General features: G+C 43.2%; 2 protein-coding genes across 5 annotated transcripts; one reads left to right on the top strand and one right to left on the bottom strand.

Annotated features, from left to right (window-relative positions):
• Positions 1-70: 70 nt before the first annotated feature.
• LOC119442602 (uncharacterized) lies at positions 71-14,104 on the top strand. 4 transcript variants are annotated; one of them, XM_037707543.2, is made up of 7 exons: positions 71-225; positions 650-806; positions 1,292-1,503; positions 2,114-2,422; positions 4,522-4,663; positions 9,271-9,464; positions 13,867-14,104. In XM_037707543.2, exons 2-7 carry the CDS (start codon positions 664-666, stop codon positions 13,971-13,973), a joined length of 1,107 nt encoding a protein of 368 aa, XP_037563471.1. In that variant the 5' UTR covers positions 71-225; positions 650-663; the 3' UTR covers positions 13,974-14,104. The 4 variants fall into 4 exon arrangements, with proteins under 4 accessions (XP_037563471.1, XP_049518211.1, XP_049518212.1 ...); XM_049662254.1 differs by lacking the exon at positions 13,867-14,104 and adding an exon at positions 12,838-13,850; XM_049662255.1 differs by lacking the exon at positions 13,867-14,104 and adding an exon at positions 12,838-13,851 and having other exon boundaries at positions 93-294.
• A 1,674-nt stretch (positions 14,105-15,778) lies between these two features.
• Positions 15,779-26,918, bottom strand: LOC119442597 (metaxin-1). The gene is made up of 9 exons (XM_037707535.2): positions 26,645-26,918; positions 26,474-26,534; positions 26,258-26,337; positions 26,075-26,167; positions 25,050-25,229; positions 24,399-24,475; positions 23,093-23,244; positions 21,989-22,125; positions 15,779-20,315 (listed from the first exon to the last, which is right to left on the bottom strand). The coding sequence occupies exons 1-9, from the start codon at positions 26,711-26,713 to the stop codon at positions 20,244-20,246; spliced, it is 921 nt and encodes a 306-aa protein (XP_037563463.1). The 5' UTR covers positions 26,714-26,918; the 3' UTR covers positions 15,779-20,243.
• Positions 26,919-26,992: the final 74 nt, after the last annotated feature.

The following is a 26,992-nucleotide window of genomic DNA, read 5'->3' as shown; positions in this document are numbered from 1 at the left end:
TGCTCGCTAATAGGTTAGTTACTACCAACGCAGGTTCTATAAACGTTGGTTACTACACGTACCAGACAGATACGATACGTTCAGATCCAAAACAAGTTCGAAGCCTCAGACGCATGTGTGAAAGACAGACGACAATTCTCTGCTTCTCTGCGTCTCTCTGACGCCTGCTTTATTTTAACACTCCGAGGAGAAATCAGTTGTATGATCCCCGGTCTTCGTTACACGGTACTTCATTGCTTGACTCACTACCTTGCATAGCTAGGAACTTCTTGCACAACCTAGAAATTTATCACCGTGCGTTCATCTTGGTTTCTTAAGTGCACACAAACTTGTCACCGGTGCTTTAATGTATCGGTTAACACATCTATTTCCGTCCTAGAATATTCTTATTGTTTGCATGCCGTGCGCCAGTTTAGGATGCCGTCTACTGTCTTTTCTGTTCTCTACGGAGAGTAATCTGTCCCATGTCTTCTGTTTTCATGAATCATTCTGTGATCTTTGCTTGACAATAAAACCATAGTGAGATAAATATACGTATATGCATGTCTTAAGAAAATGAAAGTGTAATTCCGTCTGCAGTATTCCTATTTTCTTGAACGTACGTGACAATAGCCTCTAGCCTCTTCTGATTGCCTTTTTGTATTCCCAGCGCTCCGGCAAGCGATGACGAGTATCTTGAAACAGACGGCGTTGCTGCCTGATCAAATTGGCAAGCCTCAAAACCACAAGTGCATAGCGCCAGGTTGCCCGAGCATTGGAGAGCGCAGACGTGTGCGTTATTTCCGTCTGCCTTCAGATGAGCAAAGGCAAGTCCACCCTACATTTCTTTTTCTTTTTGAAATCGTAGGGTTACGTGTTCATAGTAGTGGAATCATCTGCCACTTTAAAGATTGTGAACATGTAGTCAGAACTTGTTTCGAACTGATTTCGTTGAAACAAATAGTTTATTTTCTCCAGAGCTGCCTATAACATTATTTTTCTATATCAAAATTTCGTTAAAGTTACTGTGAAAATGTGTTCTTGGGTCCACTTTGACTCCCCCCACTCCCTCTTTCTTTTATTTGCCGTTATTTGTTGTTATTTCCATTACAAGATGTGGCCCATGTAATGCCAGCGAGAATTTAATCCTACCAACATTTCATCTTTAATCCACACAGTCGCCTATCAGTCTCCTAACATGTTATGCCTACAATATTAGGTTATCAGAATATCAGTACTGCGATATGCAGTGGAATTTGTTTCACACACATTTTTAGAGGGATGATGTCACAAACTTTTCTATTGCATGCAGACGCAATCAGTGGCTGGCAAACTGCAATCGTCAGGACCTCAAGAGCCACTCTGAAAAGAGCCTGTACACCAAAGTGTTGTGCCAGCTTCATTTCCACGACTCGCAGTTCATGAATGCACACACCTATCAGCGTCTCATCTGGAATGCTGTTCCAACGTTGTTTGGCAAAGATGTACGCAGGCTGGAAGACTTTGAGCCTAATGAGGGAGCTGGTAAGATTCAGTGTATTAGTTGCATTAAGCCATGAATGAGGCATTTAGCAAGAAGAATATATTTATTTTTGTGACTTTAATCAAAATGAATATTTTAAAGCCACCTGTGAAACACTTTCAAGCAGGTCGTGCATTTTCAAATTGCTGTTTGTTGCACACATACCTGTTCCTCTTACGTTGTAACATTAAGTTAGCCTGCTAATTACATGTGGAGGCAAGATGGAGGCTGATATTTCACATTTGGCTCAAGCAAGCAACCTGACAGTTGCCAAGCCATTGGTGCTGACATTTGGCACTTGTAAATAAGCGTAGTCAATTCTGCATCATGTTGCAAGTAGGCTCACATTGTGCCCTCGCCTACTAGCTACCCCTCGATTACAGAAGGTAAAAATGGCTCGCATAGTTTTTATTGCTTCACTGAATCCTTTCTGAAAGGTTATATTATATAGATCATAACACTAAATGTTTTTGTGAGCTTGTATAGCTCATCCACCAATGTTTCTTTCCTCTTGTGTATACGTATGTGTGTGTACAATACTGTGGTGTCTACAATTTCGTTCCTTTTAGTTTTTTTTTTTTTTTCAGTTAATTACACTCTGTATTTGTGCAGTGAGAGTGGACCATGCATACACTGCGCCAACACCAAGGTTACCACTACCATCATCCCCACTGTCAGCATTACCACCAGCACCACTGGCACCAGCACCACCATTGACTGATTCGCTGCGCCACTATGTAGCTCTCTGTGCTGAGCTTAAGATCAAGCTGGCTGAGAAGGACAGGCAGCTGAAGGCCCTGGAGAAGTGCACTGATGGCATTGTGGATAGTGTTATTCGTCAAGTTAAGATGTTGCCATCTGAGAAACAGCAGCAGCTGGTCAGTGCTCTTGCACCTTTTGTGAACCTGAGCAAAGATGAAGGTAAGTGTGATTTATCTTGTGTGTCATCGTAGTGGCCAGTGATAGGCAGTATCAGAATCAGTTTATTCATGTCAGTAGTGAAGTTGGAGTTACAAGAAATGTGTATGCAGGAGGAGGTCGTTGGAACCCGAATATAGTTAATGTAAAGTAGCTAACATAATTAAAACAGGTAATGAACGTCTAGCACTATTGCAACTGTGGTGGCGACGAGGACAAAGTTCGCCCATTACATGGTGCAGAGAAGACGAGAGAAATTGCATTCTTTGCTGATTCTTCAGTTGTCATCAACACGCCCGCATCTATGGCCAGGCCAGCTTCTGTAGTAAGCGAGGTAGCTCATTGTTGCTCACCTGTTACAAGTGAAAAATGGAACTCTCCGCTGCTGCAGTTCAGTGGCTGTGATGTTCTGCTGCTGAGTAAGGTCATGGGTTTGATTCCTGGCTGCTGCAGCTGCGTATTGGCAGAGTTGGAGTGCAAAAGCATCCATGTTTGATTTAAGTGCACGTCGAGGAACCCATGGTGGTGAAAGTTATTTTGGTGCCCCCCACACAGCATATCTGATTGCTAAGGTGGTGCTTTGTGACCTTAAGATCAATCTAATCTATCATTTCAAGAAAGCTTGGTTATTTTAATCAAGAAAGTAATGCATGTGAGTATGTATAGTTAGATCCCCATAACTCATGTAATCAATCAAAGAAACGTTTCGGGGGGATGGGCCAGTGTTTGCTGCGCTTGCACACATACAGGGCAGCTGGAGAATGCCTAAAATTAAAAATTGCATTCTAGTGCATAATGCCTAGTTATTAAGAATGTAGTGTCATGCTGTGAATGCGTCATCCTACAACCAGAATACAGTGAATGGCCCTTAGTTTTGGGCACTCAATTTGTTTTTAATTTGTATGAAATTTTATTCTGGTGCTAATATTTTGAAAAATTTTGGGAGACTAATTTTCTCAGATTTTAAGCAGCGATAGCCAAGCACACATTATGAGAAGTGGGCTTTTGGAAATCTTGTGTTGTGAATTGATTCCAGGGCCAAGATCATATTTCTTTCTTCTTTCTTCAAATTGTACATCATTTGTACAAATTCACACATTATGCCCTGCCCTCTCCTCCTGCTGAAAAAAGGAAACAGTGGAGGGGGGGGGGGGGACTTGGTTTTCTCTCTCCGTCTTGTCTTATATTTTCACCAGGATGTTGGGGCTTGGCAAGCCTAGTGGGATTGATGCACACTGTACTCACTTGTAACATATGCTTGCCTGTAACTACTTTAAAATAATTGGCGTCCACTAAACTGTGGAAGACGAGTCGCGCAAGTAACACGTGGAAAGTGTGATTAAAAATTTTAGAAGCACTTGGCTACATGCCCATTTGCATAGCATATGTACCATTCTACGGTTTTGGGCTGAATCCTTTTGCTACAGCAGTCGTCTACAAAACGCATTGGCCATCTTAAACCCAGCTCAGAACCAAGTGCCTATTTAATGCCCAACTGATTATGTTCGCTGCCAGGAGCCGCAGAGTTTGCATTTTGTCCACAATAGGAAAGAACATTGAATTTATTGCCGAAAACAGTCATTTGGAACATATCCCCTTTCTTGTAAAGGCAACAGAACTTCCGTTGCGTCATGCTAATTGGAAAAGTCAAATTTTGGCATTTGCCTGACTGTATTGGTCTTAAAGAAGTCTTAAAGATGTTCTATACTGCTGGTCAGGAGCAGCAGGTGTCCCAGTTTCGACCCCCGCTAACGAGAACAAGTTTATTGCAGTATGAATCTTGCTTCTATAGGACACCAAAACCTAAGGTATCTGCATTAGTTTGCTAGTCAGGTAAATGACAATTTTTCCTCCTGTAAAACATTCTTTACATTGGGCATTTCCATACAGCTTATGTGAGTAATTGAAAACGTAATAAGTAAATTTCTATGAATAAATGCACGAGTGAATAACAGCCACATGCAAGCTTCATAACAAGACCCCACACCCTACTGTTAGGCATAAAAAGAACTCCAGACTGTTAATATTTGCATTTTCAAACTCGTTCTCAATGAGTTAAATGTGACCAGCGCTGCTCCCCTTCCATTGTTGCATTGTAACAGGCACATCGAAAGAGCCAAAGGTCCGTGTGGAAGTCCTTTTGCTGAGCAGGAAACATCCAGGCTGCACTCTGCTTGGCTTGCGCAGCAAGTGCTCCTGGGCGAGGGGTCTCTACATGGTGCCTGGGGACTTCTTGCACTTTGGGTATGTGTGTACAGGTGCATTTCTTTGCACATTCGGCAGCCAACAGATTTGCTTGTACACCGAGCCCACACTTTTTATAGACTTTTTTTCAATATTCTAAACTGCGCTTCTCTGCACAGCAGATGTGCCTAACTTATGGAGGCACCAGTCATTGTTCATATTAACATGCATACTTGTTTATCTTTATCCGGTGACTGCATTTCACCGGCTAACAAACGTTAAAAATTATCGTTCAGTGCAAGATGCTTTTTTCTATCGGAAATTTCTCGAATGTTATTGATCATTCTATCTGTTGTCTATGTTGTCGCCGAGCCTCATGTAATAAAATTCTGTGCGTGACGGGAATATTGTTATATATTGTAGAACTTAAGCGAGCATGAGCGATTAGGCTGGAAGGTTCATTGAGTCACGTGTAAATAGCCGAAGCATCTTATCTGCAGGTCAGATTTCGCCGATCACCGACTGTGCTCACCACTGTCGTTGTGCTTTGATTGCCACTTCTTTTGCTGGGCATCCACTGAAGAGTGAACGTTTTGAAGTCATGCTTTTGACAGTGTGCTATTCTATGCCATCACGACAACGTGACAGTATGAAGACGGAGTGCTAACTGCACATGCTGGGACTTGTCTCGTACACATGGTTTCATCATGAGAGGAATGCCTATGTTTTCCATGTCATAATACAAGTAATTGGTGCTTGTACACGCTGTTTGCAAAAAATAAGTACTCCGCCATTAGTAGGGCAGACTACCTAGCAGGAAAGCTAGCTGCACAATAATGAGAAGGGTCTGTTGTGCATCTGCTCTTGTTCAATGCGACATCCATATTTACAGATGAATGTCAAGTTGGATTTGGATATCTATTGTATACCTATAGTCTAGGGAAATGTGTTGTAGTACAGTGGAACCTCAATGTAACGAGCATAGATATAAAGAATTATAGCTTATAATGCAATAAACCTAAAATCTTTCTCACTGATATCAGCGGTTAACAAATATATGCTTATAGTGAATGTCGGATATAACGAAGGTGTTTTCATGTCGAATGAGACTTTGTTATATTCAGGTTTTTGCTTGTACACGCTGTTTGCAAAAAATAAGTACTCCGCCATTAGATGGGCAGACTACCTAGCAGGAAAGCTAGCTGCACAATAATGAGAAGGATCTATTGTGCACCTGCTCTTGTGCATTTCCTTCGGATATAACGAAGGTGTTTTCATGTCGAATGAGACTTTGTTATATTCAGGTTTTACAGTGTTTAATTGATTACAAGTTTGTTTCAGACAAAGTTAATATATCATGTTCAGAGGTGTTCACATACTAGCTTTCACTGATAAAATCAGCAGTGAAAGCTAATGGCTGGTATGGTAATTTCTTGCACTAATGAAATTTCTCCATTCTTGATTCAAAAGTGTTCATCGGTTCATCACAGTGAACATGAAAAATGGCAGGATTTTTAATGAGTTAGCAGAAAAGGGAGGCAGCCTTCCGAGTGAAATTTTAGTCTCCCTGTAAAGTAATATTTGCCTTAGATGTTCGTGAGAGTAAGCTCCAGCAGCTGGACAGGTTTATTTATCGCATAAAGAAAACTGTTGCAGGGCCCTTAAGGAGCACTGATGCATATTTTTTAAAGTTTTAGAAACTTTACCACACACTTCTAATGCGTAAATGGATCACATTTACCTAGTATGATGGTTGGAAAACACTCATAAGAATTTGATACTAAAGTTGTCTAGAAATTACGTACTTATTGTCACTGACATTATCACGATGTGACACAAAGCAAAATTTGCTGATACTGTGTGGCAATAAGGTTAGTATGATGGTGTTGCTCATAAAAAAATTAATGATATTGCCATGTGTGTTCTTCTTGCTGCACTTGTGTGTGGCAACCACAGATATCACAGGAATGGAGCAAGCCAGTGTATATAGTGGCTTCTTGTTGCATCCACCTTCTGGGTATAATTCTGTTCACTGCGCTATACTGTTACACAAAGGATGAAATATTTTGTCCGTTGTGTAACAGTATAGGCGCAGTGAACAGAACGGTGTCGTAGCCCCAGTCGAAGCCTTCTGGGTATACTGAAAACGAAATTGGGTCTTTTAGAAACAAAGTATTTTAGTAAATTATTTAGGGCACTGTGGTGCTCATCAGTATTTCTCCTAAGATTTAGGAAGTTCAGATTTTCATTTACCACAAAAACATGACAAGTCGAAAATGTAATGTCGGTACAATTGGTGGAAACACCACAACTAGACCTGGGACGTAGGAAAAAGAAAGACACACACCTGTGCTATGCACGTCTTCTCTTTCATTATCTTGTGTCTAATTGCACTGCTTCCCCCAAACGGCAGCCCCCCCCCCCCCCCCCCCCCTTCAAAAAGATTTGTCACATTGTCCATTTGTCAGGGGTGGGACTGCCCAAAGTCATCCCGGAGCAATTTTTTGAGCAAGTAAAATTGTGTTTTGGAGCAGTTTGGAGCAGACAAAATTTCATATTGGAGCAGAGTAAATTTCATTTTGGAGCAATTCGGAGCAGGCCAATCTGAATTTTGGTGGAATAATGGAATATGGCAGCACACTTAGAAACCGCGATGGAACAGAGAATCAACCAACACAAAGCGCGTAGTAGAAGCACGCTTTGTAGCTATAGCGTACTAGAATATGGACGAGTGGGTTGAGCAGTGGCACGGGGTTTGTTTTCCTGTAAAGCCGAAAACATCGGTGGAACTACAATCGAACTATATATTCCAGCGCTGATGCTCATGATAATAGCAGAAAATGTTCTCAAGTTATGCGATCCAATCGACGCGCTAACATACTTTCTGGGTCACCATATGTCACCGCAGACCCAGAGAGCCGCAATCAACCCTGGGTTGGTATAACGTTAAACTATTCCAATCTGTCTTTATTGCTATATCAATTATATGGACACTCCAGGCTCATTTCTGCCGTCATCGTCGCCGTGATGTTCCTTAGAAAGCCCAGGAGTGATAACATCGCCGCCGTGCGCCGTATGTGCATGTGAAAGCGTGCGAGGGTTAGCCAACAATGGCGGCTGAGTCTCGCGCGTGCAAGGGAGGAAGCGCGCCGTCTTTGGTCGCACGCAAGGCACCGTGGGGGGAGGGGAGGGAGGGGGTATTCTCCGGCGGCTACTGCGTATGGCGCGGCAGCGCGGGCCCTATCTTGGAAGCGATATGCAATGGGGACAGAGTGCGAGTGCTGATAGTTTTGTGCGCGCTGTGTTTTCGCCGCTTAGCTCGAGTTAAAGCGAGAGGCAGCATGAAGGTCAATTCGTTCGCTGCTGCTGCCGCACTTCCTCACTTCAGCGTTTAGACAGCCAGTTTCCGGGGTCATCGAGTGAGACATGCTCATGATTGTTTGTGTTCGCGTGACACCATCCTTGTTAATTTAGTTAGTAAGCGAATGTTTACAAGTGTATACGGCCGATAAAACTACTATCCTTACTTCGTATAGATGTCTACTAATTTGCTATCGCAATCGATGCTTCACCTTTCAGGCGAAACTGCGACTTTTTATTCTAAATTCGCAATTAGCCCTTTGCGATATGCCAAAATGTCTCAGGCCTCGCCGATGTGGGCATAAAAACAGATTGGAATATTTTTACGGTATACTGGCCCTGGGGACAGAGACGGCCGCCCGCTGAACCCCCTGCAGCGTTTGCCTCCCTAATATCTAATTCGCTCGCAGTGCCCTAAGCCTGCTTTTCGTTTTGAGAGAGGGAGATAATTTATTTGAAAGAAAGCATCGGCCTGAGCTAGCGTGCTCTAGCCTGCTACTCTGCACAGAGGGAGGGGGAACGGGGACATAAAGGTGTGATGAGGGATGATGATGACATAGTAAGGGATGCACAACAGTGAAAGCAAGTTCAACATTCTGTTGATAGACATTCAGACATGTCATTCATGAAGCCACCAGTGGGTTACAGACCTTGTCTGGGGTCACTAGTTCAAATGAACCTTCAGATGAAGGCGCTGGGGACGAAGCTGGTGTGTGGGCTTCTCCTACATCGGAAGCACAAGTGCCAACTAAAAGCTTTACATAATGTAAAGAGCCGCGATAAACGGCTCCAGTACAGCGAGCACCTGCAGGGCACTTTTAGCGGCCGGATTCTCGACCCCGCAGAGAATCGCTCGCATTGACTATCTTGCGCCTCAGCTAGGGAGCGCCGCGCCACTCGGCCCACTCAACTGTATTCTAGTACACTCTAAGCACAGCTGCCCTGGCCGTTCCGACAGCAGTGACAACAGTCGAGTATGGCTGCACGCGCGCCGGCCACTGAAGACTTTACCGGCCGCTTGCTGGAAGCGCCGAAAAGCCCAGTGTTAAAAGCACGAAAATCACGAGAAACTGTGCGGGAAGTGCCGTCACGCGGTCTGCGGAATGTGAACAGCCGCACTCTTTTTCGGAGAACGAATCCGCTTGCTGTTCGCGGCCACTGTCGGAGCACACATGCCGAAACCGTTCTGGCGCAGCGTGGTGCAATTTCAGTCAATTTCCTGCGTTTGGCGCAGGAATCTGCGTTTGGGTATCAAAATGGCGCAATTGGCGCAGGAGTCCCACCCCTGATTTGTTCTTACATTCCAGTGAATCTTGGGAGGCAGCCGCCGTGCGTGCTACAAAGGAGGAGACTGGTCTCGTTGTTGTTGAACCATGTGTCTGCTCAGTGGTGGAGATGGTGCAAGCGTCTGAGGGATACCACTGGATTAACATATTTATGGTGGGCAAGCTGGCTGAGCCAGCAGCCGAGCCTGCTGCACCCAAGGATGCTGTATGTACAGGTGAAGTGATCCTCTGCAGTCACTGCCACATTTGGTGTCATTGTGGGAACCATGCATCAGTGCACAACAGCTTTCTGACAAAGGAGTCCTGACATGAAGTTTTAAAAACCAACTCATCGCTGTAATTTGGTACTCCTAGAGTCTATGATGCTATGCTTAAATTACCTGTTATGTGTGAAAATTCGTTTTTCACTTTAAATGAAATCGTGTTAACACTTGTGCAGCAGCCAGCTTTAAAATGCAGCACGGCAGTGCGATGCCCTCCTGTAGCTTCCAAAATGGCTTGACTTTGTGCACATTTCTGTGCCATCTTTCAGATGCACAGGTACGAGATGAAAATATCTCGGCTATCTCTGCCATAAACAAACACACAAATGTGTTTGTTTATGGCATGAATAATGCGAAGTTAAGACCTATGAGGAGGCCACAAAGGAACAAAACATTTGTGTACAGAGCAATCCACTGTTAAGGGGCATAAGTGTTGCTCATACATGTGCATTGTTCCCTCTGGCAAGTGTGCGATTGGTCTGTTTTTCAGCAGACTCTTTTCGGTTGGCGACGCTGGCAGCTTTGTTCACACCTGTGTAGTGTATCGACATAACTTCAGCCACACAGTATTACACATTAGAGTGTTCCCACTAACAGTGGATTGCACTGTATGTTGCACGGTGCATATATTTGTCTCCTACATGTGCATTTGAGAGATGGCACAGGTTATCAGATGCACTTGTGCTCAGTGTTGGAAGTACTGTGACATGATGTTGCACAGCACTAACAGCACATTGCTCTCATTGCAGTTGAAGCCACAACAAGGTATGGAAAATAACATAAGAATTTAATATATATTGAATACCTTATCAGTGTGGCTACTTTGTTAACATTAACGCTTGTAAAACAAAACAAAAATGGCAATAAACATTCAGTTGCCTTTCCTAGATAAAATGTAAGAAGAAATGTTTTAGTGCAAGTTGTTTTGCTTGTGTCTCACACTGATGGACGTGCGCAATGCAGTTGACAGCAGTGTGGCTAATCAGGACAGGTGCACCAAGTCAGCAAGGGGTGCATTTTTATTATCATTTGTTTCAGTGTGCCCAAATCAAGAACTTCATGTTGGTGTACAAAACATCACTATTAGGCCAGTTGTAATGTGTACTTTGCCTAACCATTTAAGAGCAATGTTGTTGAGCAATGTTGTTATTCACAGGCGATTAGTGTCAGACACGGCAATGCTTGAGTTTTTGTGAAACACCAATCCTGCTGTCATGTGACCATCAATCATTCAGAGACATTATGTAAAGTTGTGATCATGTACTGCTTTAGAACTTAGATAAAATTATGTGAAGCATCCTGGTAGGTAAAGAAGAAAGGTGATCACTGGGTTGTGATAACCACAATATGTGTCAGCAGTTTTTAACCTGGAAGAACATGGTAGGATGTCAAGTGGATTCTTGATGACACAATTTGTCACGATTGCAGAAAACATGCGTAGCTCAAATGACCTGCCTCCTCCACTTAGTAAATAAAAAGATGATCAGTGCATAAGTTCAGATTGTAACCATAAATATATTCGTATTATCCAGAAATTAGTACTACAGTTGACTTTCGTTAATTCGACCCTTATGCGGCCAACGAAATTGATCGAATTATCTGGTGAGTTGAATTAAACAAGATGCAGAAAAAATGCCCAAAGACGCCGCTGATTAATTTCACAGTATTTTCCCGATTCTAACACGCTCTCGAATCAAACGTGTTCACTTTGTGTGTGTCCAAAGTAGAAAACTAGTGTGCCTCTCTTGTCTTCCGTCGGTTCCACGCTGTAGCATTCTACGATGTTCAACCTACAAGCACAACCGGTTACTCTGCTAGAAAACTAATGTCGAAAAGACATTAAAGCACCTAAACAAAGTAGACATGTTACGTGCACCCGTTTTAGCAAGAAAAGTGGGCAAGGGTCCAATATGTGTTGCACAACGGCGGCCGGTTTCTTATAGTCGGCTTTTCCGCAATGCAGCAGTGTTATGCGGCAAAGCATATGAACTCCGCAAAGGCGGTTTACAGCTTCTCACGTGGGGAAAACTAAAAGGCGCGCGTTAGGATTGGGTAAATACCGCAATCAGACTGCCTGCATGTGCTGCATCTATTCTATAGTTATTACTTGAAAATATTCCTAGGGCAGGCCAAAAATAGGTGTTTTTGACGGTAGATTGACTTGTGTTCGATGCATTCATCGAACACAAGCTCTTGATAGATCTTGATAGCTCCACTAAAGGGGTCGCTATCAAGATCACCATAGGGCTCAGCTACGAGTGCTGACAGGGTCAAATTCAAATTATCCAGCGAAGGCCAATTTTAGGATCGAAATAACGAAAGTCTACTGTAGTAGTCGGCTTTTCAGTCGATCAGCTGTTCTCACGTTCCAGAATCAGTTTTCTTGAAACAAGTGGGTTTTAGAAGAAAATTGCACAAAATACAGTAGTTTGGGAACCTTCTGAGTGCGCATCTATGAAAAGCCAATTGCAACGAAATGTCGGACAACAGGGGCCCTGAACCACCCCTCGGGCTTGGTGAAATAACATAGTCCGCGGGTAGCATACGCTGCTGTGAACATCTCAGCCAAGTTTTACTGTCGTACGCAGTGCGTGGCACTTGCAAGCGAAGCGCAAAGTCACCATTCTCTCATACGCTCTTTTCATCAGAAGCCATGATCCTCACTCTTTTCTGGACACTTTATTCCCATACGTGGCTGCTATTGGTTGCTGCGGTCGGCTACACCGCGGCCGCCGTGGGGTGCTGCGACGAGTCCACTGGCTAAGCGCACCATGGCTCGCTGAGGACATCCGCGTTTGGCTTATGTTTAGCACGTCCTAGGTACCAAAACTGGAAGTCATGGTGCCTACAGTAACATACAAAATGAAATTTGAACTGCGCGCCATGGTGACATTTTGAAGGCGGAGCGCTCCGTTGTGGCGACGCCTCACTCCGCCGTAGCCTTTGCAGTGCAAGGCATTAAAGAAGGAATGGCAGCACAGCGGAGGCTGTGTCTGATTGCCAATAACTCCGCTTCTGCTGAACACATTGAAGTACTTTTTGCGGCAAAGTATTTCTGAAATACCCTATTTTCATTTCAAATGCATTTCTCCACTTCGATAAAAAGTGGTTCAGGGCCCCTTTAAAAGGAAGAGTTTCAGATAGTGTAGGTAAAGAGCAGCCTTTCCGCACAATTTTACATTTCAAATACAAGTGGATGCACCAGAAAAAGCTAGCAAAAACAGACATTTTTTATAGTGAAACTGGAAAAAAAACTTCACCATTATTGCTCACCATAAATGACACAGAACCTAAAACATTGAGCCTCTTCAACTTGTTGTCCCAGACTGTCCAGGACTATCTGTGACCCTGCCTATGCAATGCTCATTGGCTGAAAGCACTGCTTCAGACAGTCTGGGACTGCCAGGGATGGGTAATTGCAAGAGGCTCACCGAGAACCAGCGCGGTGGCTCCTTGGCATTACCTCCAAGATCAGGCACACTACAAATCTCGTAGGCTTTGGTCCAAGATTTGCATCATCTGTTTAGGTGCTATTTAAATGTTGTTAAGAAAATTACACAATTACGACCCTACAGCGTTGCCAATATTTTTTCGATAGTACCTGTACACCACTCATTTAAAGCCAATTTAGCCAAACAGAAATTTAATTGAAGTTGGCCTACAAGAATTCCCCGGGGCCTCTTTAGTCAACGTGACGTCGGCCGCTTCTGTTGTGCCACGGGCGCGAAAAAAAAAAAAAAAAAGTGTTCTTCCGCGCTTACGGACTTTTATCAAAATGGCCGCCTCTGCTGTTCGCCTCTACCCATTAGTGTCGTCAGCGAGATCGTGCTTTCTCAAGCTGACTATAGTGCCGTTCAGTCATATCCAAAGGTGAATTCCGTGAAAAGCCCAGTTTGTGTGTTGCGAGCAGTGTTTTCAACACACTCGGTAACGACGATCACTCTGGCGTTTCGTCTTCTGGGTCACCGCTCAGCGCCGTCAGGAAAGAGCCGCCTCTGCAGTTTACTGGTATTCAACTCACTGCTCCAGTTGAAAAATAAGCCCTTTCACCTCATGTGTAGTAACAGACAGATAAAGAATTTGAGCTAATATTTTATTTTCACTCAAAATAAATGCGTCCTTCGGAACTACTTATGTGTGCGTCTGCACTCTGAGAAACCTGGCTCCAACAGCACTACTCGTTGGTGTAAGGCGGTCGGCCGCGGCGTCACGTTCACACAGCGACACCATTGGCTGGAAGGGGGTCCTTTAAGGGGGAAAGCCGCATTTCTCTTGACTTGTATCGGACTTTAAAGTGTGTAGATAGGCAAACTGCTTGCTCGAGAGCTATAATGAAGGCTTGAAAATTGTGCAGGGTGGCACTGGTTTGCATGGGATGCACTGCCTGGCGAAGAGCTGCTTTTCTGGAGTCTGCGTGACTTGCGTCGTGAGAACCTGCTTGATTTAACTGCCTTCCAGTAGCAAAAAGTAGAAATGTAAATAAATAAAAAAGCACCACTGAGCAGTGTAAATAATGTACAAAGAAAGAGAACACTAGTGTTGTATACATATGTTGTACAGTAATGGAAAATATAGCTCTTTTCACAACAGTTTGTGCTGTTCGTGTTTTACTGTGAGTAGCCTCAGATTTCAGAAGAAAATGCACGGCAGAAACTGTTATTTTATAACTGTAAATGTTATTGCTGTGATGTGTTTAGAAGTAAGCGAATTAATTGTAGCAGCTACTGAAACAAACATTTTGGGCACTTGTGAAACATCCAGGCACTGAAGATGCATTCTTAGAAACAGTCTCAGCGCTCAAGAATAGATGGCAGTACATGCTCAACTGCTAAGCCATTTGGGCTACCCTTTGTTTTTTACATCCACTGGACAAACACCATGACATGTGCTGCCACACAACAGACAATTGAGAAGTCCTCCAGGCAATGTGTTCTAAGCCACACATGACATGGTGGTGAGCACGGCAAAGGTTGATCTTGGATGCCATGCGACGTGCGACCTTTCTTCATTGGCTTAGGCTCTAAATCAATGAAGAAAGGTCACATGTCGCATAGCCTCCAAGGTGCCATACTATGCACCTCCTCACCGGCACTTTCATGATCACTGGTTGTACACAGAACGGTGATGTGGGCAAAGCATTGCAGCAAAAATGTTTTCTTCATTGTTAGCCATGTGGTGGCACACACAGTGGAGTGCCACTCAGGCATGGCAAGACATTAGATTCCTATGGTGCCGTATTAGTGGGACCCGCTTCAAGCTTTTGTAAAATATGGCCATCTCGTTTGAAAAAGCGCATCTCAATCACTTTTGGCATTGTTGTAGCTTCAGATGTCACAAATATGCCCATAATGCTCTTTGGACTACAAGCATGAATGCACACGCTGAAAGGCATTGTTGTTGTTGCCTCACGTTTGTGTTCTTGTCGATACAGAGGATTTTACTCTAACACTCTTAACTGGTGACTCACCTTGTTCAAAATATAAGAAACGTGCCAAAGGCATCTAATCTGACGTTTCAAACATCTGAAGTACTGCAGAAAATGAAACTTGTGATTGCAATTTCTGAAGGGGCATAGCCGCCTTTTATATCCATCTTTACATTCGCAAATTTAGAAACCCTTTTTCAAGACATGCAAACTGTCATTTTGTGCAGAAGTGAGCAGATTACCGTGGCAAATTAATAGTTTTTTTTTTCTTTCAAATTGCAACTTTTCCAAATCCATAGTTGGTTGGTGGTACGAGACTTGTGGGGAGCACACGCCGCCACCTTCTCCCGCGGGCACTCGCCGTCGCTTGCGCATGTAGCCCACTCGGTCGGCGGGCGGACACGGGAGAGATGCACTTTGCCCTCTCCCGGTTCTCGCTCGCCTCTCGCGACGCGCGTGCCCGTGCGGGAAGAGGGAAAGTATCCGACGGGCGAGGAGGACATTCCCCTCGTCAAAAGGTAAAAAGGTATAAAAGAGCGCGACCGCGAGACCCCCGGGGCTCTCTGACTTCGCTACACCTACCTGCCCATACGGATATACCCGCTGCAACCCGTGAGTGACCTCATTTGCATGACTATCACACGCGACGAGGCAAGCCTCTTTTATTACTTATTATACAGAGCGGACTTCCCTCTGCAAGTGTGTTTTATTGCCCACAGCAATAAACGTTGCTGAGTTGACTCGCTTGTTGCCTTATTCGCCCGAACCCTACGTAGCTGCGATTATACGTGCTACGGGTTGGGGAAGACCCCCGCAGACTGATGACATGCTTGAGTGAAAATGACATTCAATGAAACATTTTCTTTATTTCTACATGCCTTTCAATATAACGCACCGCTTCTCTGCAAGAGACCTAATAAAAACTCCGCATCTGAAGATTGACAGTATGCAGATTCTACCTATGGCATAAACAACAGCGGAATGAAAACATTTTCCTATATTTTGCAATCACATTTACATAATGCAGCTGGCTGTAGTGTGCTAACAGTACAGCAGTACCAGCTCGCTATATTAAAGCATCACAAAACTGTAATATCACCCTTCCCAGGAGTACATGTCACTGAGCTTGCCCCATGCGAAAGACTCAAATACTGCTAACGGCAGTTATGAGTTCTCTTGCGGTTCTTTTCCTTTGCCAATTCGCTTCTTTCGAGCTGCTGCACCATCTTCTGCCTGGCATTTTTGAAGAGCACACATCTGAAACCTGGCTGCTTCTTCTCAAGCTTCTACCTTTTCAACCTCGTTCGGTCAAGTAAAAACTCCAGCTGTGACTATCCATGCTCAACTCTGACAGTGAGCATTTTATCTTTCCATGGTTTCATACTGCACCGGACGAGAACCAGCACGAAGCTTTCTATGCTCATCTCTGGCCTCGCACCCACCATGCTAAAGCAATTTTCTTTCCTACTGTGCATCGACAGGCCGGGATGGACATGCTCATCCCATTTCCTAGCTTATATAGTGGTTGATTGCAGTAGAAAGCAGGCGTGGAGTAGTGGGTGAGACATTTGGCTTGAATACGCATAAGTGCATGGTTCGATTCCCCACCCCACAATTTTTAAAGCGAAGTTTTCTTTGCGAACCCTCCCGCAATTTTATCATTGTGGCTGCTGCTGCTGTCTTGCTGAATAACTTGCACATAAAAAAAAAAATTACATGCTCGATGGTCGGATCGAATCTCGGTCTCCCAGTACAGCATCCGTATGCTCTAACCATTAGGCCACAATCAGACACATACTTCTATCGTGCGAATGCCAACTAGCCCTTTGAGATGATTGCCGCGTGTTTCACATGGCATAACAAGGCTGTGCAGGAGCACATGCAAGCACGCAAGTTTCCTTTACACCAAAGACGCACGAATGAAAGTGACAAATTTATAGCATTTGAGTCGCTGCTTCACGAAAGCTTCCAAGATGTGCGTCGTATCTGCATTATTTTTTTCCTATGTTGTATAACAAAAGCTCAAAATTCTTGTGAATGGATGGATATGTTCAGCCTATTCACGAGCTCATAACCGCTGTTTGCACTAAAATGGTCAAAATGAGTGGTGCGTCTAAATAGAACAATGTTTTCTAGTCAGCTACACTTTACACATTTGCAATTGTATTGACTCAATCCTGTACCATTTGAAAACGAATACTTGTAGGACTGAATGTTTACATGCGAACTGAAGCCTAACAACTGGTCAAAAAGCTCAATGACATATGAAAGGCACATGAGATTGGTCGGGTGATGCCAACGATTAAAAGCAGTGATCTCGCCTACAACCACAAAGTACACTAAATCCTCCTTACACCGTAGTCACTTTATTTGAAATAAAACGACAGACATAAAAATGAACTACAGTAGACCTATAAGCTAAATTCTATTATTAGTCAACAGTATGAGAACCTTAATTTATTATCTATGAACTCAATGTGCTAGTGTTCACTTGAATGCCAAGTAAGGTGGGCAGATTACCAAGGTCTGCATCTCAAAGAAAAAAAAATTCTGGGGTTTTACATGCTAAAACCACAATATGATTATAAGGCGCACTGTAGTGGGGAACTCCGAATTAATTTCAACCACCTGGGGTGCACCCAATGCACGGTACACAGGCATTTTTTAATTTCACTTCCATCGAAATGTGGCCACCTCTGCCAGGATCCGATCCCGCGCCCTTGAGCTTAGCAATGCCATAGCCACTATGCCACCAAGGCGAAACGCCCGTGTGCTTGCGTTGTAGTGCACGTTAAAGAACCCCAGGTGGTCGAAATTAATCCGGAGCCCTCCACTACGGCGTGCCTCATAATCAGAACTGGTTTTGGCACGTAACACCCTAGAAAAGAAGAAAGAAGAAGAGTTCTCAAAGAGTGTCTTTAAAGTCAATGTAAACTTTTGTACCAATACGAGAGTATACTTTGCCACCTCCTCATTAATGGAGCCAGAGCTACAAGCCAATAAAAAAAATCTACAGAGCTGCCTGAAGAAGTGCTAACGATCCTCTGCTTCCAAATGTTCTACTCAGGCCACCGCAAGAAAGCTGAAAGAGTCTCACTACCGTGCCATAATGTGTCTGGCTTCACTGCTTTATCACATGCCGATAGCTGGGTCAGATTATGAGTGAGAAAACAGATAAATTCCAAAGGTTAATCTGCAACAGGTGACAGCATGGTACCAACTTATGCTGCATCAGGCCCAAACCACAAAGTGGGTCTAGTGGAAAAAGAACAAAGGATACAGATGGAAGGAAATAAGATGGGAAGGCATGTCATGGCAGTTTGCAATAAAAACATAGAAGAAATAGGGGTAAGCGTTTGCACTTGTTGGGCTATGTAAATTTGTATGCTTTAACCAGGTCGGAAATGCAAATAATCCATTTACTACTATTAGTAACACAGGGATGTGTAGTTGTAGTGGACGCAGTGTAACAAGCTATGTTAGACACAAAAGTAAAAAATTAGCGGCATTTCACAGAAATCCACACACTATTTGCATCCACTTTTTTAGGTTATGAACCTAAATAAAAATGCCACAATTAAGAGTAAAAAGCTTTTTTTTTTTTTTCATTTTCATGTGTGTGTTCTATTAACTTTTGTTGCATACGGATGAATTTTTCACATCACTATAGCTGTCTTAAGTGTCTCCTTGGGTTTACCAGAATACTGCTTAGAACGAAATTTTGCTATTTTACCTTCCTTTTAAACTTGCCCTATTCATGATCAAAAGGACATGTCAATCTCATAATGCCCCAAAGCCACCACTGTCTCTTGGCTAGCAAATTCTAATATTTGTCCAACCGCACACTGTTGCCAGTTGCTTGCAGAGTTTGGTTAAAAAGCTATACACTACTCCCTGGCACCAACAAAAACACTGAAGAGACAAAAACTATGTAGTTTCAAGCTGACTACAAAATTAATCCGGAGCCCTCCACTACGGCGTGCCTCATAATCAGAACTGGTTTTGGCACGTAAAACCCCAGAAAGAAGACTACAGAATTGCTGGATGCACCGTCAACAAGAATGGAGTAGAACCCAAATATTGAGGTCTATGATAAATCATGCAGCTTCTACTGCAACATGTAAATATACAGTGAAAGTACAAGTTTTTCTGCTAGTGAAATAGCCACTGCAGGAACAGTAAAAAGGTTTTATGGCTCAAAGACAGCATCTTTTTGCTTCTATTCAGCTGCAAAGTAGAGCAGCGGAATTGCTGTGCAACATATCAGTTTGGCCATTTCTTCTCTGCAGTGCAAAGGCTAGAAATAAATTTCACTGGTATATTAGAAGATACTTTTCTTGCTCCGTGTTGAAGACCTTGTTTTCCACTAAGTTGAGTCAGAGGGGGTTGAAATTTTGCTCCACAATCAACGCTCCATAGTAGATCGCTATCTCTTTTGCTCTTCTGTTGAGGTACGGGTTCAAGTTCTGGTGCTTGGTATGTTCTCCAGCAGATATACATGTACAAAATCTGAGCACATGGTCAAGGATTTGGGTAGCCGTTCCAAAATGATATGTGGAGGTCACCATAAGTGCGAGTCAAATCACTAAAGCTTCAGGTAAGTTAATGCCTTTTCTCAAATGCATTGACTTTCAATGCCCATTAAGAAACAATTTAGCAATGTTGTCAATTAAAAGAACATCTTTGCAATGGATATAGCTAGCTGCTTGTGCATTCAGAGACAGCACACATATTTATGCTGCAACAACACATTCTTCTGATACAATAGTCAAAAAGTATTTTGCTTATTGAACATAAAACAGCCAACATTTTGCACACCATCTTGTTTTTCATGTAGTGTTCACATTTTTTATCATGGTCTTGTACCAATTCCAATTGGCATCCTCCACAGTTTACACTATTTGTCGATTCTTGTAGTATTCCAAAGAAATTTCTCGGTATGCTTTAAAACTAGAAATTTCTTGCTCGTTGTTACCTACACATCTACACTCTTTACACACTAACAAAGTTCCTTGCACTGTTGTAGTTGGCATTAGCAAATACCTCTCACTGGTGTACTTCTGTGGATCAAATGAAGCCACGTACTCTTAGGCATCGTTCCAAGGCAAATGGCTCCCACACACACACAAATTATCTGTGCTTCATGCGTGCTGCGATGTCTCTTCACAAGCATTGCAGGTCATTTATGTCAGCTTGGCAGTACGGTGAACTGATGCTTGACAAGTCATTCCAACGCAAACCTGCACCAGGATCCTGCACAGCGCTGGACACCACTGCACTACGTGATGCACTTCGTACGAGTACTGTCAATCTGAAGCACGTTTCGTCACCTTGTCTCTGCTGTCCATGGGCGGCGGTTCTTCTTCCGTGTATTCGACCTGAAAGAATTCCCGGGCACTTCAATGCAAGCCAGAATGTTTTGCCAATAAGCTTGCAAAAGGCTGGTACTTGAAAAAATACATGGATTCCAGTAGACTTCTGATCTGATCTCTGAAATTACATGCTAAATTTCGTGAGAACAAAATTTATAAAACAGTTTCTTCTTTCTCTTGTTAGTTGAGAATTGCTATGTTCATAAGCAACCCAGAGAAGCCATGACTTTGGTGTTGTTATAACATACAAGAAACCATAGCATGTACTGGCAACAAAGCCCAAATACACATAAATATGATGTGACAAGAATGGTCAAGTAGTGACAAGTTAACTGCAGTAAGAAGCGTACATGCACCACATGTAAACATAAAACAAGCATTAAGAAATGGTATAATACAGGTCCTCACAGTAGCCTTGTCTAGGAACTGACCTTTATTTTCACCTAATTCTTGTTCCGATTTTAAGCCCTTCATGGTTAATGAGCACATCTAAATTGTTCATGCTTTCTTACAATAATTCATGGACGCATGGTAACTTCCGGTACAATTTTTTTTTTCTATACCACACTTGACTACTGATCCTTTTTTGGTTAAAGGGCCCCTCACCAGGCCCCATCACAAATTTTGGTTATACATACACTATAAACGCCATCTAAGGAGTATTTCTCTGAAATAATTTTTTATCGGTTCGTTACTGAAGGAATTAAAGGGAAAATGAGACATCCACCCAAATGTAGCAATTGCTACAAAGGAAACCCATACGGGTTCCTCGAAAGAAATCCTCGCAGTTGAAGAAAAATTTGTCCTGGTTCGGGACTCAAACCCAGGACCACTGCCTTTCCGGGGCAGCCGCTCTACCATCTGAGCTAACCAGGCGGCTAGCAGATGGCAGGGCGAAGTTGAATTTGTCAACAACTCGAAACAAAGGCAAGTGTTTGACGTAATAGTTCAGCGCAAACCCGCTAGGTGGAGAGAAGTAATTAAAGGGAAGAAGAGACATCTGAAGGAGATAGCAGAAATTAATTGTCCTGTTAACATGCCACCAGAAGGTGAGTGTCACTGCCAATGAAGACGTTCTCTCTCTGTCTCGACATAACCTTCTGAAGCTGTGTTCCATTCTTGCCTTCTCCCATACTGGAGCCGAGAGATGTCGAGCCCCACCTTCCACATTGGATGATTAGTTATGGTTAGTGACAAAACCTGCATGGTGAAGAGGCATTTATATGCGTGACTGTGACTCTCAGGCTGGAAGCGGGGCTGCTTGGAGAGGAAGGCATGCGGTGATTGGTTTGAAATTTCAGTTGTTTTTTTGCGGCGCGCTGCACCATAATACTTTGCAGTCATTATCATCAGCACGCCATGTATGCGCTCTACTTGTTTGTTTAAAATGGCCGAGCCTGGTGAGGACCCCTTTAAAGCCAAACTTGTACCTCCACAAGAATGGGAGCGTGCAAGTAGTCTCAGAGGCCATGTCGTGCGTACCTCTTTTAGATAAAAAATGCCACGTTTAACATGGCAGTTAAAGCAACTGAAACAGTAACTGACAAGTGTTGCAGTTGCACTACTCCTGCATAAATTGGTTACACTTCTTCACTTAAGTTGAAACTTCCTGAAACCTAAACACTCAACCAAAAGCAGCTTATTTATCTCCTGATTTCATGAACATGGTTTGTACTTACTTGTACAAGCCCTGACAGCAGAGCATACGAAAGCATGGCGACTGTGGCCACACCGACTGATATCAGTGAGTTGAGCCACGAGAAGGAGAACTCCTCTGTCGATGCCTTTGAGGCTACTGAGTCTCCACTACCGGTATCTGCAAAGTGAAACAAGTGCCGCATGTAACCATATCGTGCTTATTGCAAATTGTGTAAAACACTTTCCCTCTGAAATTTCATTTTGCAGTGGTAAATTTAGTGGCTTTCAAATTTTATGTGATGCAACAATAATCACTGACATACCATCAGCAACCCAACAATGGGAGAAGAGAGAGAGAAAAAAAAAAAAAAACAAAAAAAAACATTGGTTCTTTCGACGTGCACAAAGCTGTAGCAGCATGTTAGCACGGTGTACACACATCATTCATTGTGATCCCATGTAATGTGTGGAATCAAAATCAAGCAAAGAAAAGCAAGAACAGATGACAAGTTGTTTCAAAGAGAGCGAGAATCTTGTCGTCTGTCCTCCAACTTTAGCAGCCAGCTGATACTTTTTACGCTTCATATAATTGTACATCCAATAATAAGTCCTCAAAATAAAACAAAACATGTATTTGTGTAATAATAAAGCTAAAACTGCTGTTTTCGTGGTGTTTCAGTAGGAAATGAATCGTTGTGACAGACGGAACAGTGCTAGCCAGGCGCATCTTCAAGGCGTCCTGGCTCTCCGAGAACGATGCCAATCCGAAGTCACAACATACCGGCATTACCATGCATACCACAGCACAGCAGCGCCAGATTTCCCTCTAGGTAATCTAGTGAGAAACTATGCTGCAACCTGGCAAAGAGGTTGTGCCCTCTCGACGACCTCGCTCGACTGCCACCCACCCTGCTGCATGACGTACGGTAGCATTTTGTGATGTTTGAAGAAGTCCATTTATGAAATATACATGGGCTCTAGGGCTGGCTTCTTTATGTGGCTCAGGTGCTTAGTGGCCGAGCCTGCTACAGAAAAACAATCTAAATCTTTCAAGTAAACCATACAAATGTATAATCTGCTAAGCTATAAATCGAGAAGGACAACTGAGTGGCGCTGCCTATATACAATGATGCAGAAAAACCCACCTTTGACAGAGAAGTACCGCAGCATAATTCTGGTAACAAATGCCGCCAGGTTGTCACATGCCTTGAGGTGGTTCTGCAAGGCGCAGCTTGGAAATGGTGCACGCAGCAAAGGAGCCAGGTGGGCAAACACAATGGCGTCCAATGAAGTGGGGCTGGAATAGCATTGGCGCAGGTGGACAAATTCATGCACTTGGTAGCTTGTAAAAGTTACATTTCATGCCAGAAGCTTGAAAATCATAATCAGCACTGCCAAAACATGAAAATTTCTCAAATCGCGGTAGAAAATATACAAGTTCAAGAGAAAAAGGAGATTAATTTTTTGTGGTGCCTCAAATGTAATTTATTTATTTTTTTTCACAGGGAAAGGTTACTCATTTAGGCCTTTCAGCCTTTAGCCAAAGGACGCTCTTGCCTATATATCTAATTACTGCTTTGTATGTACTATTTACATAAAAAGTGAAGTTGCACACGTGGCAAGAAAGCGAACAAATGAAGAAAGCACAGAGCAAAACTATACTGTTCTGTATTGCATGGTGTGATTTACAGAATTGATTGCATAAGTTCAGGGCACACATCAAGGCTGTGTGCAAAGAGGATTAGGACTGCTTACTTGGCGAAAGATTCACAAAGCCTATGTAAATTCCCTGATGTAAGTAGTCAGAGTCACGTGTTATTTATTTTTTTACTCATTCTACAGCAATTTTTTGCAACATATATATTTCCTGTTTAGCAAAACTACCACAAGGGTAGTTACATGTTATGATTTCATTTACTTGCATTTACTTACAAGTTTTTTCAAGTGTGGCAGTGCTTTTTGTGACCCTACTAGGGTCAAATTCACAGTATGAGTATCGAGCGACAGCTCCACAAAAGTTCGTGTTCTCACATTCTCACAATTCTCACACAGTTCATGTTTGTACATAGCAAAACAGTACAAAGTTGCACTGGTTGCATATTTTAGAGTGGGCTCGAAATCTCAATTCCATGCTTTGTGCTGTATAAATATACGCTTTTTCCGAGGCCCTGTGCCATGTAAACTTTTTATGCCAATATTACAGCCTAGTTCTGAAATACTCATAACACAATATGTGGCACGCTGCCTTACCCATTTTCTTAATTCTTGCATAGAAGAGATACCACAGCCCTTGCTGATAAGAGTATTCAGTATGATAAGTTTTCCAACGCTGGAAACCAATGGGTTTTGAAAACTACGAGCTATGGAATACTTATTAACTAACTTACTATAGTCTACAAGGCTCTTCTGCAAGGCTTTCTTTCAGGCTCAATTGGCAAACAAGTCACTCACCTCTGGCCAAAGAAAAATGGTTCTTTTCCAAGCCGCTGAGATAGTGTGGTCATGCACTCTTGTGCTTCCTTGAAAAGCTGAAAGGAATCATTCACATTACTTCCAACAGCATTAGAAGCCCGAAGAAAACTATTTGGGTGCATGGCTATTAACAAGCCTGAAACTTATTTTTAAAAGACTTCTACTGTTGAGAGACAAGGCCACTTCAAGAATAAAATAATCTACACTATCACTTTCCAAAGAAAGTCATGGCAGTAAAGCAAAGCATGGCAGCACAAGAAAGTGCAGCAAGGTATAAGTTAGATGTGTCTTACTATTACAAGTTACCTAATTTTGCCAGGTTATCAAAACAATAAATAATTTTTAAAGATAAAAAGCAGAGTGCTTCTTATGCTGACTAATGCATGAACACTGATGTGCATTCATGTAAAATATGAAGTTTTAATGGCAAAAGTTCACTGTGGGGGCATGTGTGTCACTATACACAACTTTACAAGCTGATTTACAAATAAATTTGACCTATAAGGAATAGTAATATGCTTATTTCCATCAATGAGAAGCATGACCTTTTGACCTGCATTGTGATATCACTGTATGTTATGATTGGTTCTCGGTTCCTTTAAAGCCGTCAGTTAAGGAATGTACACATACCGCAATCTGTGCCTGGTCACCTTCAAGGTCAAAGCCCTGCAGCTTTGAGTTGAGGACAGCAGTGGCGGCACGCTGCATCTGTCCAGGGATTATGTAGTTAAAAGGAAAGCCGAGCGCCTTAGCGTACCAGGGCCTTGTCAGCTCCACATAGTTCTGGGCATCGACCCACCACTGGTAGAGCTGGAATGGAAGAAGACATTTGCGTTGAAGCTAGCAGGAAGTTCCAAGAAACAGCACTGGCTTTCATTTCTACTTCGCAGGCTAAGGAGGTTGAAATCATTGTTTCTGAGGCCATCGTATAACAATACATAACGAGGGAGCATGAAAACATGACCTGCACAGTGTTATATATATATATAGCACTAAAAGCTGGCATCCCTAGTAACTAAACTTAAACTACAAGTGCAAGGTAGCGGTGGGCCTTGGTGACTGTATATAGACATGCAATAAATGTCATGGTATGTGCATGTGCAGATGCGTCTATGCTGATATATACTGAGTCTGATGCAGCAGAGACAAACATATGACATGGTGTCCGAAGTAGCTCTGCATGCAAATTAGCAAGTTACACATCGCCTTTCAACTCTTGTAGCATCCAGCGTTTACAAGTTTGCCACAAGATTTGCAGAATGAAACAACTTACCAATACTAAATGTTGTGCATGCCACCACAGTGATTGTGAAGCTACTCTCAGCACATTTCAGCTAAATTAAGGCCCAATATTTAACATTTTATCACACACTTTCCCATCTGATGCCTCTTTTGACTTGATTGTATGGTTCTTTAGTGCAGGTTTGTGTAGGCCTATGATAAAGCCTTTACTGGTTTTTTTTTTCCCACCCTGTTCACTTATGTAGTACCCCAATGTAGCTCCTAAGCGAAACTTAAATGACAGTACCAATCAGCTTAGAGATACGTTGCCCATGATGTGCGTGATCCATGCATTAAGAGGTAAGAACCATGTCAGACCCAAAATGTATGCCACATGCAAATTCTTCACATCCTGGAGAACAGGTTACACGTACCAAAGCGGGTTTGAGTTTTTGTCTCAGCATGGCAATGTAAGCCTTTGCATCTGAAGCTTGTTGTGGCGTCAACTGTACATCCGCGCTGTAATTCTGTTATCGAAAAAGAGGGGGAGAAAATAAGAAAGTTGGGGTGAACAAATGTATTAATATGCTCCGCAACCACTATTTCGTGTTTCCTGCCTGTTTTCGGAGGTAGGCCACGACATCTTGAAACTTCGTGAGCTTCGTCTCAGGTCCATGCCGCATCACCGGCAACGATCCTGCAACAGCATTTCGTCAGGATTTCGTCATAACGATCGTAGCCCAAAGCGAAATTCCACAGCAAAACTTCATCGCTTTGGACAACAGCAGGAATTAATCGCAAGCAAAGCGATTTTGCCAGCAGTGCTTACGTACCGAACCAGGGTCGACGGACTTCTCTAGTTTTCAGTGGCGCCCCGGAAAATTTTGCGTACGCCTACCCAGAAAAAAAACAAACAAACAAAGAAAGTAACGCATCGTGAGAAACAAAATTCCTGCACACAGCGCACATGTGAAGTACGATTGGGACTGATGCGAATGAATTACCATGACTTCCAGGCACGCAGTGTCGATGCTGGGCAGGCCCCAGTCACCTTTCCAAATATACACCTCCATCGCACCGACTACGAGCACAACTTAAGCGTAAGTAACTACACCAATACAGTAAGCAGGGGCACACGCTTCCATAATTACGTTTGCGCACTAGAAAGGACAGGATAGCATGCTCTCCAACAGCGCCCGATGTTCGGCAGCACACATCTCAAACAGCTCGCCGGAGTGCCAGCGGCGTGCGTGCGTATGTTTGTGCTGACCTCGATGCCGTTCCGGTCGCTGGATGCAAGAACAGCCCGTGAGGCTCAACCAGTCGGCGCTCATTCTGAAATATGAAAAATT

This window comes from Dermacentor silvarum, chromosome 2 (assembly GCF_013339745.2).
Source record: "Dermacentor silvarum isolate Dsil-2018 chromosome 2, BIME_Dsil_1.4, whole genome shotgun sequence".
NCBI classification, from domain to species: Eukaryota; Metazoa; Arthropoda; class Arachnida; order Ixodida; family Ixodidae; genus Dermacentor; species Dermacentor silvarum.
This window is presented reverse-complemented; position numbering and strand designations above follow the sequence as displayed.